The sequence below is a fragment of the Scomber scombrus genome, chromosome 11, assembly GCF_963691925.1.
Source record: "Scomber scombrus chromosome 11, fScoSco1.1, whole genome shotgun sequence".
Lineage (NCBI taxonomy): Eukaryota > Metazoa > Chordata > Actinopteri > Scombriformes > Scombridae > Scomber > Scomber scombrus.
Window position 1 is genome coordinate 15,818,999 of NC_084980.1, and position 17,616 is coordinate 15,836,614.

General features: G+C 40.2%; 1 protein-coding gene across 2 annotated transcripts in view; it reads left to right on the forward strand.

Annotated features, from left to right (window-relative positions):
- The window catches only part of arhgap21b (Rho GTPase activating protein 21b), a 43,320-nt gene that overhangs the window by 12,509 nt on the left and 13,195 nt on the right, over nucleotides 1-17,616 (forward strand). For both annotated transcript variants that reach the window (XM_062428480.1, XM_062428481.1), the window contains exons 3-8: nucleotides 2,565-2,747; nucleotides 2,922-2,943; nucleotides 8,527-8,619; nucleotides 9,119-9,197; nucleotides 9,286-9,340; nucleotides 14,554-16,099. In XM_062428480.1, the coding sequence (XP_062284464.1) occupies nucleotides 2,565-2,747; nucleotides 2,922-2,943; nucleotides 8,527-8,619; nucleotides 9,119-9,197; nucleotides 9,286-9,340; nucleotides 14,554-16,099 (1,978 nt within the window). The remainder of the gene's footprint in view (nucleotides 1-2,564; nucleotides 2,748-2,921; nucleotides 2,944-8,526; nucleotides 8,620-9,118; nucleotides 9,198-9,285; nucleotides 9,341-14,553; nucleotides 16,100-17,616) is intronic.

A 17,616-nucleotide genomic window follows, 5' to 3' on the forward strand; every position in this document is an offset into this window, starting at 1 on the left:
TTTATGGTTCATCCACCAGGGGGCAGTAATGGGATGCGTGCAGGTGTGTTCAGGGTCAGTCCCTCATCACACATGTGAAGTTTCATGGAAATGGGACAAAGCATGAGGGAGTTATGAGCAGTTGATGGTTCATCCACCAGGGGGCAGTAATGGGATGCATGCAGGTGTGTTCAGGGTCAGTCCCTCATCACACATGTGAAGTTTCTTGGAAATCGGACAATGTTGATGCAAAAAATGGCACTTCCTGTTTCCACTAGGGGGCGACATGAGCGACACCCCTATCAGATGGAAGAGGTCTCCACCCTGGACCTGTGTAACAATTTTCATGATGATACGTGTTCAATAAAGCCATCAAAAAGCCAAACGTATTTTCATGGCGAGGAATTGATGGTAGCCACGTCCCCACAGGGACGCCATTACTCGTAGCTTCACAGTGTTCATAATGTAGCTTCACCAACTGGTTCTGCATGTTTTAGAAGTGGAATGAAGTTGATGGGGTCAACTATGTATTTTTCATGAATTTAAGTTCACTTCCTGTTACCACCGGGGGCGCTATGAGTTACATGGGAAGTTAATATATCGGGACGTTCAGGGCGGAGCCATCATCATGTCCAGCAAGTTTGAAGCTGATTGGATGAAGTATGTGGGCGTGAGAGCCACTCGTATGTACATGGCGAGCACGCCAAAGTTAGTTGAGCCCTGGCAGACACGCCCTTTGACCTACGGATGCGCAGAGCACAATTTAAGCTCAGCTAGGTCTGGAGATGTTGCGTACCTAATTTGAACTTGATCGGGCGAACGCTGTGGGAGGAGTTAATTTTAGGCGGGAAAAATCAAAACCAAAATGGCCGACTTCCTGTTGGGATGAGGTCAAGAGGCTTTTTTGCATATGTGGGTATAATACATATGTGTACCGAATTTTGTGAGCATAGGACAAAGTTAGCAAAATTCCCTATGGGCATTTTTGGACTTTGTAGGGGGCGCTATTCCGCCATTCTGCGTCGACCATGTGCGACCACCCAAAAATATTGAATTTCGGATGAGGCCGGACGTCCGTGCAAAAGTATAAGCATTTTCGCATTTGGGAAAGGGGCGAAATTGGGGCACGAAATGTCGGAAGAATAATAATAATAATAATAATAATAAACATTACAATTTCAATATAGCATTTTTCCCCGGGGGTCTTCCATACCACATGATTACTTGATTACTTGATTACTTTGGGGTCACTTGCACGTTGGGGCATGAACGAATTTCAATAGGGCTTTCGCCAGGCGACTTGCAGTCGCCGCTCGGGCCCTAATAAACATTACAATTTCAATAGGGCTTTCGCCAGCTGACTTGCAGTCGCCGCTCGGGCCCTAATAAACATTACAATTTCAATAGGGCTTTCGCCAGGCGACTTGTAGTCGCCGCTCGGGCCCTAATAATAATAATAATCTCTTTAGGAGATTAAGGTCACACGTCAACATAATATGGGATCATGTATTCGTAACCGATCAACCGCTGTGCTAATAATAAAAGGCTATAGATATTTAATTTGTAGAGATATTTTGGGTCTACACATGTTTGTGTAGCCTACCATTTGTGTTATTGTGTAGTTTGGCTGCTTTCCTTTAATCAATCTGCATCTGGAGATGGTGTGCGCTTTCTCAGGCCAGTCTATGCCGGTGTTCGTACCGTTAGAAAGCTTGGCACGGGGCAAAAGCCTCCATCCTCCATAGATCCCACGTATAATAATGTAACGCCTCCACGTCGTGCCAAATGAAAAAAAACCCAAACTTCATTGGGTTACTGGCAAGGGTTACATTGCACGTCATGAACCGAACAAACCGAACAATACACACGTGCCCCGAACCGTGACAAGCGTACCGAACGGAAAGGATTTTTTGAATGAACCTTTCCACCCCTAATAGCAGCTGCACTAAACTTGTGTAAATTGGATATTGATGTAGACTTTTACTTTTTGGTTTATTCTTTTCCTAGATCTCATATACTTTTTTCAGACAGGCTTGGTTGTTTCAATTTAATGAAGACCACCTGATTATGAATAGGTCATTCATGACATTGGATCATGAACACAATTGATTAAGGCTGATTTTAACCTGTTTGACTCAATTTTAGGGCCAGTTTCATTCTCAGAAATGTTACCAAAGAGTAAATGGAGAAACAAATCAGTGCAAAGTGCTTCTGGAAATCAGCAGAAGATAGCCTACCACATTTATAGTGTCAGTAATCATAAAACCATTATAAAATACAATACAGTTGTGTCATCAGTTCTGCAACACACTGTGACAGAAGTAAAGAGGGAATGGTCTGATGTGAAGTAAGATACAGTTTGTTTTAATTACTCATGTGCCATTAAGAACAAATTAGTAGTTCTTACATTAAAGTGTTTTTGGATTAAAGCACTGGTGTTTTAAAACATTCGCACTTGTTGAATTTCACAATCATCGCCACATTTTCAGGAGAAATCTGTTGGATCTCTTCCTTTATGTCAAAGTTTAAAGAAAGGGCCCCATGATGTTATAATAACTTCTTTCTCCACCTTTCTCTTTGTGCAGAATGACTCTCCAGAGTGGAGAAGCTTGGCGGATTCTCCTGCAGCGCAATACTCAACAGAGGAGGAGCCGTTCTCCTGGCCGAGACCTAAAACTGTACATCTGCGCCGCACTTCTCAAGGGTTCGGCTTCACCCTGCGGCACTTCATTGTTTACCCACCGGAGTCAACCACACACTGCTTCTCTGTATGTATCAGAATTATATTTATGATTCAATTTGTCAGAAACGTTCATGAGTTTCATTCACCTGGGTATTGTTTGCATAAGATAACACTGAGTCAACAAAAAATCTGATACCCAAGTGCTAAATTCTGTGACCGTGAACCACAAAGTCATTTGTACGTTTCTGTGTTTTTACAGGAGGAAGATCATGGCCGCAGAGGTAAGCAGAAGCATTCGTCTGTTCCTCTTCATGCCTGCCCTTCAGCACTGCTGAGTCAGGGCAGTGCCTCTGACTTCTAATGACTCTTAATCCATCCACTCTTTGGCTCTGTTTGCTTCCTTATGCGATGAGAACAATGTAGCTCCTGTGTGTCAGTGACCTTTGTGGAGGCATGAAAGGTTTGGTCAGCGGCACCTGTTTCTGTCCTGCACTGACCTACCTCTTCATATTGTTTCACTTTGTTGTTCTTGCTGCTTTTCTCCCTCGCCATAAAAAGCCTGTCAGAAAAGGGATGACCTCAATTTTACTGGGTTGTATGTGTTTGACCCTCTTTCCCCTCAATATATACCACTCTAGTTCTCTCTCCTCATATAAGGGACAAAGCTTCACATTGAACCCATAAAATTGCAATTTAGTGTAGCTCTGTTTATCCACAAAGCAACATACCTTTCATATTGAGGAAGATCACTATCAGACGTTTCCCCCCAATCCTTATAAGAAATGTTTTGATTTTAATGTCTTTGTTATTCTTAACAAAAACACAAGACATTTGTATTCCTTGGAGAGGAAAATAATTGCACAGGAAACCATGACTGTAATTCATCTTTCATAAGCTGAGCAAGAAATCTTTGTGCTCATCACACACAGGGAAACCCCAGAAGTCTGTTTTCAAAATTCCTCAGACCTCGTCATGTACACTGGCTAAAGTGTTTGTGATAGTGGCCGGGAATACTAACACAATTATGTGTCACAATATTGTTTTTTAAGCCTCAAACCACAATATCAATATCTTTTGACACTATTTTATTATAGGACTATTTTTGGTTTTTAGAAGATATTTTCTAAGCCACAGGATGGTATTCTGGGTGGGTAAGGTGGGATTGTTATAAATTATAGTAGGATGTGGAAAGCAAAAATAATAGTAATATTTGACAGTCTAAAAATTGGAATAACTGCAGTTCATCAGTTTTGAAAAGCTTTCCAAGAATTCAAAATCAGGTGTCAGAAAAGGTGAACCCGAAGATATTCTCACTTAAGAAAATCCTGAGAAGTGACAAACATTAGTAATGTGATACAGTGACCTGACACGTAGAAGCGTTCATAATTGATTTCTCACAGCTAGAATAGTGACGCTCTGATATTTGTGTTGCATGACTTAAAAACAACCTGAAAGTTCAGACAAACGGATATGGACATCACTACATTACAAGAGCTAAAATCTAAGATCATATCTAGTCTCATATCATTCTATTGATCCGTCACACAGGTGTAGTTGTGGATTACTGAACTTAATGGAGCAACTGACCATGTAGGCTTTTGTGTAGTATGAAGTTGAGACATTGCTCATTAGAAAGCAGAATATACAATATGTGCTCACAGCTCATCTGCCCATACTGGCTGGTACATGCTTGAATTTGACTGCCGCTATGAATTGTGATGTATATCATCTATCCATAACCACATGATGAAATGGTATTGTGGTGTCTCTGTTTGTTTGTTTTTGTTTTTAATTTTTGACCTCCATTTCTGTGACAACTTTGGGATTTTTGCAACAACAGGGAAAAGCTAGAAGGCATGTTATTGTCCAAATTTTAAAATATCATGTAACAGTGCAGGAGAGACAGTTTCTATTAAAGCAGTCATGGTTTAGGTTTTACCCAAAACGTAAAACACTATAGAGGATGTAAAACTTTGAGCCTGGAGCTATGCTGTCTCAGTCTGAGTACATCAGAGAATATTAAGAATCTACACAGTTGCGTAATGCAGGACACAGGAGCTTATAGGCAGCAAGCCAGAACTGAAGGGGGAAAAACAGTCAACCTGGGAAGATTTCAGTACAGAATAAGCCCAGTCACAGTGTCACACCAAAGAAAAAGAAATGGTGGCTCTCATTAGGCAGATATCAAATAGAATAGACAGTTGCACACTCATACCTCTAATACGTATATATGTCATCGACAAGTGTGAAAGGTAGCTATTCACCACGTTTTTAGGCATGAACAAGTACACTACATTGCTACCAATTTCTCCAGATGACATCATTTGCAGTGGCAGACTGTTTTGTGTACGATGCATTTGAGTTTATTTGAAAAGAAGGCCTCGGCAACTGCATTACTTTTCCTGGCAAGATCATGATGTGATTTTAATGTTGTGTTACAGAGCTCGGGGAACTCTAAAACAAAGAGCTTTTTCTTGCATCACTCTCTACCTCCTCTGCTTGTGTGTGTTGCTTCTGGCTACATCACATACACTTGGTTGTGCTTGGAAAGGTCAGCAGCAACCAAGGTCACAGTTGAAATAATCTGAACTTTGAGCGTAGAGTTTGGTGGCAGTTTTGAGAAAATTTTGTGTAGCACTTTTTCCAGTTGGATTCCACTGCTCTCCCCATAGGAAAACAATGGCAAAGTCCGCACAGAGCAGATTTACCGCTGATCATGTGTGGGCACATTTAAACTTTTAAAGTGGCAGACATAGGGGTCTGCTACTTCAATGAAGGAACCACATTAAATCCATTAATGCTCCACATTTTTATAGATAAAAATAATTTTGGAGAGCAATTAAAAACCAAATTGGCTTAAGAGAGAAGATAAGAGAAGAAGACAAGAATTAGACACAGTAGAGTCAGAAGGCCAGGCTTTAAGAAGAGTGCAATGTCTGTGTATATCAAGGGTGAGTAATAAGATGTTCTCAAAGAATACTTCTAATGATTTCACTAAAAGTAATATCTCTGAATTTATTTCATATGATAGCTGAGGAGGTTCAAGAGTAAAAAGCAGCACTTAAACTGTCCAGGTGGGAGGTGGGATTGTTATAAATTATAGCAGGATGTGGAAAATAAGAAGAAAAAAAATTGGAATAACTCTGCAGTTCATCAGTTTTGAAAAGCTTTCCAAGAATTAAACATTTTTCAAAATCAGAGGTCAGAAAAGATGAACCTTTTCATTCCATAAAACTTTCTTGTGTACAATCAGACCTATTTCATATGAATTTATTAATGGGTAGAACATTCTTATTATGATCCAAAAACAGTAAAAACACTTTGAATAGCTCAATATTTAGGCATTTTCTTTGACTAGTGCTTACTAATATAGATGACATCTTCGTGTTAATTGCCCTTTGACATCATTGATCATTCAAATAGTGTGGCGTTATCTGATGAAGGTAATATACGTTACGTCAATGATCATGACCGAAAACATTACATCAGAGTTATGAGTGCCGCTGTCGTCCCTCCTCATTTCAGCGCCGCCATCGATTGTTAGTCTGCAGCCGCCTAAGATAAAGCTCTTCTGTCACAGCTCTGGGGTCAAGTTTGGGTGCACTTGTGATCTAATGTTCTCTTGTCATCTCTTCAGTCATTTTCACGTCGAGAAACCCTGTGTTCTCCATCAATCACAGCTGTCATTTAGGCTGTCATTTGGTGTAAGTGCTCATTGTGTGTACGGGCATAGTTGTTTATATTATTTTGAGAAAGCAAGAATATTTTTATGAAGGCTTTGTTCAGTTTAGTTTTTACTCACAAATCCTTCTGGAAAATATTTTTTATTAATTCATTAGCTTTATATTAAATGAGTATAAATACTACAGTGAATGCATCTTCTTTCGTCTTTCTCTGTTCACATGATTAAAATAGAGGAGTCAAACCTAGATTTTTTTACATTAGAAGTTTTTCCTCTTACTGGAAAAAGTCTTACTGGAACAGGCTACTTCTTTAGGAATTATGTTCACTTGATAAAGCTCTTTAGGCCCCAGTCCCAACCTGAATCCTTTATTATTTTGTACCTGCCAATAACAGAAGTCTCAATAACAGATTTGCGTCATGGCTCAGCAATCTCCGAGTCTGTATAGTCTAAGTTTTGTTCACAGGGCAAACTAAGTGTATTTCCCAAAATGTTTCTTTAGAAATGGGTGGGTGCCAGCATCACTAGGGAAGTGGTGAGTTTATAATTTCTACGGTTGGGTGGTGCCTCAGGGTGTGTAAAATGAAGACATTTTTATTGCCCAGGACAGTCCTGTAGGACAAAGATAAATGCAGTCAAACTTGATTACTTTAAAAACAAAGCACTATTGTACCCATTGTGTACTTTATGTTTGTTAAGTTGATATAATTTGAAGAATACAAAATATGAATAAACAAATGTTGTTTTCAAATGTTATTTCATGTTCTTGAGGGTGGCAAAGACAAAACCAGTGAGCTCCTTCACAGTTCAGCAAAGCAGCTAAAACCACCATACATTTAAATGTTAATGTAGGCTCATATGTGAATTCATGAACAGCCCCATTGTGTGAATGGAGGTGCAGTCCTGTAGCATACCAGCAGGGGGACTGTGTCTCAGTGCTATAGTTGTATGAACCTCCTGTTGGAGTATTACATAATGTGAGTCCCTAGGATGTGATTATGCATATGTAATGATGTGCTGAAGAGAGGAAAAAATGGAGGCACAACTGTGCCTGTGTTCATACCGTTTACAAAGTTTCATTGACCATTAAGTAATATTAATCCACCAGTTTACCTGTCTCCATTTTTTTTAAAACACCAAACAAAAATAGCTGGTAGTTTTGGGAATTTCACTGGGCCAAAGGTCATAATTCTCATTCACGTATTGGTTCCTTATTTTTCTCTCCCTTTATTGAAGACACCTTCCAGGATTTCTTTTAACAACTTGTAGCACATTATTTTTTTATCAATCACACCTGGTCCTCATCCACTGTAGTTTGTGTGCTGACTCACTACCAGAATCTTAACTACTGAGAGAGGATTTGAGCCACTCTTTGGCTGTGCCCAGAGCTATTTCTCAGTTTATAAGGAAAGAGTGGGAGTTGTGCAGCTGAGCACACTGTCACTCCACTTTCTCTTAGTCTCTCACACCCCTCCCTCTTTCTTTTCTTTCCTTTTTTTTTCTGCAGCCATGCAGCTGCTAGGAGACAAGAACAGCATGAGCAAACAGGTTTTCCTCTCTGTAGCCGCTTTTATCCACCTTCTGAAACCCACACAATTTCTCCCTATTGAGTTTTTTTCCCCCTCAGACCCAATTAACTATAATTTCTATTCAAAAGTGTTGTAATGCGGTTATGCATTGGCAATAATAATAATAATAATAATAATGATAATAGTAATAATAATAATTGTCTTCTCTGCAATTCTATGTTGATTCAGGTGCCTCTGAAACCATTCTCACTCAACCATTTTCTCTTCTCACCTAATGTCATGAAATAATTTACTGCTCTGTCTGATATTCATTGGTTGGTTTTGTAGTCTTGTATTTTTACCCTTTATCAGCCCTGGTGCCTGTGAAAGTTTGTAAGTGAAGCTACAGTAAGGCGCTGCTTGTATCAGAATACAAAGTTGTTTTTTCTGGCTTTAATCTTGTTGCTCTAATTGTTGTAAGAAAAGGAAACCTATGCAATGTACCCGTCTAAAATGTTATTATTTACTCTTGTGAAAGTGTATTTTTTCAAAGGTAAGATATCACAAACTGACTTGGGTCAGGTTCAACTCAGGTTGAAGTTTAACTATATTTTCAATGTATTTGCATTACAGATTGTTTGTATGATGGATTTTCACTGTTCTTTTAACATCAGGGAGACCGAGGAATAGGCTAGAGCCGATGGACACCATCTTTGTGAAGCAAGTCAAAGAAGGAGGCCCCGCTCATGGAGCTGGGCTTTGTACAGGTGATAATCAATCAATCACTCTCCTTCATTAACATAAACCTACTATAGATAGGGGTGTTGTAACCGGTGGAGGTCATAAAAGGCATAAGCCTGTAAATGTGATGTTGTCCAGAACAGAAGATGTCTTCCCCTCTATTGCATTAATGTTTTAGAGTGCTGTAAGCTAAAAAGAAAACTTGCAAGAAGTGCAGTTTTATGTACTGGCCTGAAATAATTCTTGCTGTGAGGCACACACTTTAGCCTGGGCATCATGTACATCAACCATTTTTAATGTTTTTGTGAATACAGACAACTTTCAGTACAGCTACTGTGAACTTGCATCAGGTGACTCATTTTGGGCCATTTGCTTTCTTTTTCACCCTCTGGCTGAAGGCACACTTCCTCTTTGTTATGAGTGTGTCTGCTGCTTTCTGAAGGCAAATAGCTTACAGTCCTCTTTTTCTTTACTTCTGTCTGTTACTGGTGTCGTTACTACTGTTTGTTTTTTATTGCCTATTAGGTGATCGCATAGTGAAGGTGAATGGAGCCAGCATTATTGGGAAAGCCTATTGTGAGGTCATATCCTTGATTCAAGACAGGTGAGATTAAATATATATATTCTAATAGTTGATTGTTGGACAGTTACTATAGTTTCCCTATTTTGAGTTTCTTTTTGTTCCCCCACAGTGGCGATTTTCTTGAAATTTGTGTTATGCCAAAAGATGAGGATATACTGCAACTGGTAAGTTTCTCTTTACAACATACTTTTATAAATTGGGTTCATTTCATATTTTACCACTTTTAAAACAAAAAAGTTTTGAAACAGTTTGTTCAGTTTTTAGAACAGAAAATGTTCTTTTCCTTTACCTCGACACAACTTTCCACTACTTCTGGTCACACAGTGCTGCTCTAGTTTAAGGTGTTCCTGTTGGGATAGCAGTCATAAGATGCCTATCCCATCAGAGCTCTCTATCTAGGCCTCCTAATCAGGCCACAGCGGCCTTTCTGTCCTCCAAAGTTGCTGCTAAAATGGCCTAATTGCAGTGGTTAAGCAAGCATTATCTCAAATATACACATATAGATGTATTATCATGGATAAACATACACAACAGCATTTGTGCAGCTGAAATGTTTCCTCTTGCTAAATACACTGTAAGAGTGTATTTTCTTAAAAATTGAATTCAAGCTGAAGTCTCTATGGAAGTGACCTACATTAAACAGCTGAACTGTGTAAAAGATTCTGTGCGTCATTAATTTGGCTGCACCTCCTAGGCCTCGACATGTTCTGGCAATACGGATCACATCCTGAATTACGTGTGACGGGCTGACAGCCAGTAATTTGTTACCTGTGGTAGATTGTAACTACTTTTAAAAGAACCAAAAGAATCTGAAGATTGTCAGATTATATTGTCTGAAGTGTTGTAGTTGGTCTGCAGCCCTCAAGGACAGTACTTCAGACTCATCAGGTTGGTTTTCAGAGACGCAGTAAGAGACAATTAGACCGATTTAATGTTGATCAACCACCTGAAAGTTATTTTAAACAAAAAAGGACATGAAGTGAAACAAAGAGTTTTCTTGTAACCAACGCTTGTGTCATAAGATGATGGTGTATGATTTGTTATATCCATTATGACTATAATGAATATTCAGGAAATAAAAGTGGATATGTCATGAAAAATACTATTTCAGGTGCAGGAGATCCTCAGTATGGATAAGAAAAAAGTGTATTGAGGTTGAGTTTTTGGTGCAGGAAATGTGAATTTGAATATTTATCCCATATTTAAATTTAAGGCGAAATCACATTATTGGGTGGTGCAAATTCAAATATGAATTGAATATCTTCAGCAGTCGTGTGTAGACTGCGGAGACTTTCTATTTTGACTACTCTAACATTTTGTGTCATCAAGTGAAAGTGTGCACATTAAAGCTTTTTCAAATTATCATAATATTCTTTGATTAATGTAGTTAAATATTAACCTTGTACTAATAAAAGTCAATCTTATGCACTGAAAATGAATACTGAAATAAGTTTTTTATAATCCTTCCCTAATCCATTTTGCTCTCACATGTTGTCTTTTTCTTTTGTTCCTCTTAATCTCAAAAGATTATTGTGAAAGTCTTAATTGCAGATGCAATTAGCATGTCCACGAAACCATTTCAAATGCAGAGAAAAAAAAATCCTGATACCCATGTGAACTGCAGGGCTCATCATTAACCTTTTATGCATGTTGCAGCCAGCTATTGGCAGCTACTATGCATTCTGCACATTCAGGGCAAAGCAAAGGTGCACTCATCTGTTCCATATCTGTAAGTGCTTTGTCAGGATGCTTAGAAGCCAAGGCGTATTGTTATCTGACAGCCTTTTTATGAATTACTTAATGAGAGATGATGGCTCTTTGCTTTACCTGAAACTTCCCTGTGTGGATTCATTATGGCCAGATTTAATTCTTGTAATTAACTTGATAGGTAATTCAGCTCCACTGTTACTCCACCCCTCTTCCCTGTTAGGTCCTCCCTCTGTCTTGCCTCTGTTCTTCCTTCCACACACGTTTACAGATAAAGTCTGCTGTATCTTTCACGTGTGTTGTGATGCTGTTGGTTTCAGTATTAACATTAAACGGCCAGCAGCCACACAAAAGAATAACTGTCAGTGTAGGCAGGCAGGCAGGCTGGTGAGGCCTATTTATAAGAACAAGAAGGTTATAAGAGATGCTAGCAGGATGATGTTAAACCGTAGCAGGCAGCACACACTGGGTTCATCTCAAATCTCTTAATTGCATCTATGTTTCCCTCACTTGCGTCTTAGTCCCTCCCCCGAGGATGCATGGAGGGACACAAGGAATCCATGTGAGAGAGGGAATGAGGAAATAGGTTTATAAAGAAATGAGACATCCTTTCCTCTTAAGTTTCATGTGAAGTGATGTCCGTTGCTGATGAAAGCGGCAGCTGATCACATCTGGATCAGCTGTCAGACCGCTTTAACAGCTGTAGAGACTTTGGATGGAATTTGTGTCTGCGCACATGTGCATTGTCCTAATACTATTAAAGGTGCACAGTTATCACTGCTAGAGCAGCTGTTAGTCTGTTACCTGTTTAACACCTACACATGAATAAGAACATGTATTCTGTATTCATAATGTGTCTCAGAGACACATGGACAATTTGTACTGGCAGAATACGTTCATATTATTATTTTATCTGTATTTATTGATATTTTTAATTAATTACTTAATAACCCAGAATATGGTTAGGGTGTATTTTGAACATCGACAATGATTTACTAGTCTAAATGTTTCAGGGAAAACCCAAATTATATAACTCATATTAAACCCAACACTCATGAATTTTCAACATGTAACAATGTAAAATATAAATGTGTTTTAAAAGTGTTTCTTGCTGAAAGACTGACTCTCCCATACTTTAATTTTACCTATAATCAAAGTTATGAAAACAAAATATTTTTTTCTAAAAATGAAGAAAATTGTTTATGGTTCTTTTGTTAGTCAAACCTATAAATTAACACACATATTTAACTGGATGGTGAATCAGAAATTTAATCTGTAATCTGTCTCTATGTTATGATGTATCAGATCAGTCTGATCAGCTGCAGCGTCCAGTCAATAATTGATTTCCAATAAAGGGGTGTGTCGGCCAGTAAGACTTCCTCGAAGGCTGCTTTCGTGTATCCTCGCTCCTCAGAACCCTTTCCTTGCTCCTTGGAGAAGGATTAAGAGCTTTGAGACAGTTTTCAAAATGGTGGATCAGAACGACTTCCGGTTAAAGTGCAGATCGAGGAGCGAAAAATGATCAAATAAGAGACTTGAGATGTACCCACTGACTGCTTGGAGACAGGCAGCAGTTGCTTAGCAAAGAGAAGGAGAGAGTCTAGATCCAGTGAGCAGAAAAGGGAGGGAGCTTTTCGCCAGGAAACCAGAGGCTATACAGAACAAGGAAGGGCGAAAAAAAAGAGGGAACAGCATGAATGATGAAGAAACCAGTGGATAAAATCAGCTGACTGCCCTGTGTTTTGAACAGGTTGATGCTGAGGGAAAAGAGGAGAGGAGAGAAGAGTGGGGGGGGGAGCTGTACCATCAGAGCTGAATGTATAATCAGCAGCTGCTGCCTCTGTCATGTGAGCAATAGAAGAGGGAGGGAGTGAGCAAGAAATAGACCGGCGGCTCCTTGTTCAGTTAGCGTAATATTCTGGCTGAAGATGGAAAGAACCATGGAGACTTAACAGCAGCATGGCAGGCAAGCTTCTGCTCCTGTCATCTCACCTAGGACAGGCTGGCACAGGCAGGTCGTAACGTGGCAACCCCTGCTACATCTACGCTTCTTCATCCTTCTGTACTGCTGCTGCAGCTCCAGTGTATTTTTAGCATGTCAAGCCCAGGCATTGCCCTGGCTGTTTCACGTTCTCTCCTCTTTCAATCTGCTGTTTTTTTACAATGTGTGCATTTTGCTCTGCTGGCAGCTTTTTTCTCTTCCACCCTCTGTCTCTTGATTTCTTAACACTCTCGTTTTCACGTGCTGTAACGGCAGCCTTTTTCTCTGGAAACCTCTAATCTGGTAAGCAAACCAGTCTGGGGAGCTTCTTGACATTGACATGTTGTGCTTGCTGTCTCATTTTTTTTTAATATGTCATGCATGTCAGCATCATCATTACAGGATGTGGTCTTCAGTTTTTACATCATTGCTGTTTAGTTGCCTGTGTTGACTCATTAATGGACAGCTCTGTGCTGGTGATTCAGATGTTTAGACTGTAGAAATGGCCGATGCACTGTGCCTGCAGTACCTGTTAGATTGAGCACTCAAGCTTGCGTCCAGCTGGCATCTCAGTGAAGCCTCGCCCCTTCTTCATCATTCATGCCAGATGTCATTAGTATGAAAAAGGCCAGTGACCTCTGAACTCCCCTGTATATTTATGCTTACAAAGGGGAGGAACAGAGCTTGGCACTGATTGCTGTGGCAACACACATCATTATGTAAGATTGTAATTTAACACCAGGTAGCTGGATCAAAGTCCTCATACCTTTTTACACGTCTCTTCGCTTGTTGCATGTACAGTATGTTATGAGTAAAAAAGGTAAAGGCTATTAGTCCACCTACCTGTAGTTAAAAAACTGAAAAAATCTTTAGCTAGAATTTTCTATTCGTTGAAAAGGTTTTAAACAGTATCCACAGTGAAATAGTATAGGCTTCCAAACCTTGGAGGATAATCAGGCAGGCTAAATATAGCACTCTCACAATGAGGGATGGGGACCTCCCGTCTGTCTGAGGTTACAGTCTGTCAGTCTAAGGTGGATAATTGGAGACACTGGTTACTAGTTGATATTTATGTCCATATATTTATTTATTCTCATATTTGTCGAATTATGTTGAATGTTAGACCTTGATTGCCTTTTCTAGCCTTTATATTGATTGTTATACAATCTGAAAATGTCAGTACACTATTAATCCTCATGTCATTTCTTAGTGTTTGGTGTTTGCAGTTGTGTTAGGTTTTATTTTAATTTCTTCTTCTTTTTTTCCTTCCATTTATATCATTAATATCATTTGTGAGGTAATTGCAAACCATTGTCGTGTTGAGAAGACATGCAGTCATTTTAGAGAAAAAACTGCTATAGTATTGAAAAAAAAAATAAAAATCTGAATCTGAAATATCATCATAAGATTGCAGTTTACTATCATCCTTCTCTGTGCCTGGTATTAACATTACCATGAGAATTCTAAATAAGGAGCAGATGAAGACCACTGACACTCCTGCACTGTTAACGCCTCCGCTCACTCATACTGCAACATGCACTGCCCACACACATGCATCCAGTAGCATTTGTATTATCACACTTGACATCTCCGTAAGCATCTAGTAGCACACTGTGGAATATTACACACACTTGTGAGTGCAGCTTGTACTATATCTATTGTAACACTGCTTTGCTGCTTTGTCCCTAGGCCTACTCCCAGGATGCCTACCTTCGTGGCCACAGCGGCTACAGTGGAAATGCCTGTCACATTCCTGATCCACCCGCTGTATGCTACCCCAGAGTAGACTGTAAGCCTACGGGCATGGCCCAGGCAACGGATTCAGTGGGGCAGGTTTGCAGAGGGCCAGCAGCACCTCCAGACCATGGGTACCGCAAGGAGATAACTGTGCCCCCATCCCCTCCTCCTCAGCCATATTCAAAAAGCCAGATGGCAGTGTGCATGCGCAACGACAGTGTGAGGACTGTGGTGGTTCCTCCTGATATGGCCCATATGGGGCGCATGGGTCCAGCACATAGAATAGATTACATGGACCCTGCCTTTGCCAGGGGGAGGCCTGGGTCATTGGCCCAGTATCCTCATCCTCGAAAGGCTGACGTCTATCCACGTGGTCCAGGAATGGTTCCATATGGAGGTCCCCCACCTCACTTCCCATCCAACCATCAAAATATTGATTGGCGCACTTACCAAACGTACAGGGAGTACATTGATAACAAAGGAATCCATTCTCATGCTAGTCGGACTATCCAGGAGAGGCTTGATAATCTGCGAGCTGCTAATCAAAACAACTTTGGAGCAACTCATCACATTCCCCGGGGAAACTGGGGCCCGAAGGGGATACGACGGAGGAGTACATCCCATGAACGGTCTTACCAAGGACCCCCACCACACTTTCAGATTGCCCCACGCAGTGCCTCACAGGACCGCATAAGTGGTTCAGAGAGGATGGGCCAATCCAGGAACTGGCCACCTCGCAGTGTGTCTCAAGATGGCCTTATGCACAAAGCCCAGGCACACTCCATGGACTATGTTGACCCTGCAGAACTGTCACGGTCCATCGAGGGAAGAGGAGGATATGCAAGAGCAGACCAAGGTACGAGGCCCAGCAGACAGTCTATCCCAAGACACGCTATGGTCTATAGGCCTGTTGGATACAGCAGTGGCATGAGGGGGCCACCTAATCCTTCTCTCTACACTAAAGGACCAGATTCTCTTCAGACTCGCTCCTCACCCATGCTCTCAGACAGAGCTTCACATTTTGGAAAGAGCACAAGTGCTGAACATTCTATTACTGACCAAAGAGCTTTAGTCAAAGGTAACCACACAGGACACGCTACCCAACAAGGCCTGGGCAGGATGCGAGTTGAAACCATGCAGGCTGTTGAGACTGGCAGAATGCCAGAATGCTCTACCCCGAAACAGATGCCTAAGAGACCTATGATCCTCAAACCACCCTATCCAGAGTCTCAGAGCCAGATGAATGGACGGAGCCCTATGGAGACCGAGGTCGTTTTAAGGGAAAAGCCCCCCTCTGGCAAGAACCCCAGCCCTCTGCGGCATCCCTCCTACATCCTAGCTGTAAATGACGACGGAGCAGATTCCACAGCAGATGTGGTGGCTTGCTGGCTTCCCAATGATGCACGTCGAGAAATACACATACGCCGCCTTGGGGAACAACATCATACTTCCTGTTCCAGCAATCTGGATGAGTCTCTGGACTCTATTCCATTCATCGGTAAGAGAAAAATCAGTTGTAAGCCTTTCGATCATGGTTGTCATAGCAACGGCAGCAGGCAGTAGTAACGTGAGGCAGACAGTAAAAGGGCTTCCACCAGAGATGGTAATAGGAATCAGTTTAAAAAAGATGGATGGAAAACTGTTGAATGTAGCTCCTGTAGACTAACAGACCATTATTATATATATATATATATATATATATATATATATATATATATATATATATATATATATATATATATATATATATATATATATATATATATATATATATTATAATGCTGGGGAGATGTTCACAGAAAAAAATTAATCTTCCCCGGAAGATGTTATTAATCAGGGTTTGTGGCATTCAGAGTGGGTTTGTGGGATGTTCGGCCTAACTGGGACGGAGTGAAATATAGGTTAAGCCTTTTGGAATATATTGTATTTCTCCTCTTGATACATTGTTTTCTTGGATGTTGTCTTTCCAGAATTGATTGCCTGCTGGCTTAGTAGTCACATAATGCATTTTGCCGTCTCGGAAAAACTGCTCAACAATGCATGTATCAAGTGCTTTCAGGCCTCTGAATAGCAGTTACCAAAATGTTTTAACCCATACATACATAATGTTTTACTTTTAGCTTTTTGGATTAAATTTGGGAAATGACACCAAAACACTGGCCTGAATTTCCTAGTCAAGATTTTCATTGTATTTAGTCTTGTCGGAGAGAATCTGCCGTAATCAGTTCAGCAGTGAGAAAATATTCATAATTAATAGGAACTCCGTGTGTTTATTGGTCCGCCTTCATGGGAACATTGCTGTTGTTACTTTGCCAGAGGCAACACTGAATATGCATATGAAAGACCTTCTAGATTTGGCACCCTCTTAAATGTACCTTGAAATCTACAGTCAGATGTTTTGTTTAGATATTTCTCTCTATTGTCTGTCCCCCTGTCTCATTCGGTCCATCTGTCTCTCTTTATATATGTATTATTTATATTTGTGTGTGTGTCTATCCATCTGTCTGTCTTAGCCAGTATTTTTATGATACCACATGATGAAAAGTAAATGCAAAAGTAATGGCTCTGTTAGAGAGATTTGTTATTCAGTTATTGTTTGCTAGATTGGATTTAGGTTTCAGTGTCAGTTCTTTATGATTAAGCTGTTCATACAGAGAAAAGGTCAGTCAGTCCCTGAGAAACAAATTTAAGTTAAAAGAAAGTCAGCACATTGTTTGTGGCTCTAACTTAAGTAAAGTCTGTCTGGTGGCTGATCTGCTTATGACTTAAGGACATAAGGAAACATTTTGTACTCTGCAGGTAGACTGTATATAGGAACTAGGTCGAAGGCAGCGACAGCGGTAGAAGAATTTAGTCTGACCCATGGGAGAAGAGTTTGTTTCATAGTTGAATTTGGGTCTTTTTGAAGCCTATCTAGCATAAGTTTCAGAATTCACAAATATTTAGAGATAAATCTGCAGAGGCCTTTTTACTTGAACTAGTCTTAGACATCTCAATAACACTCAGTATAAATGT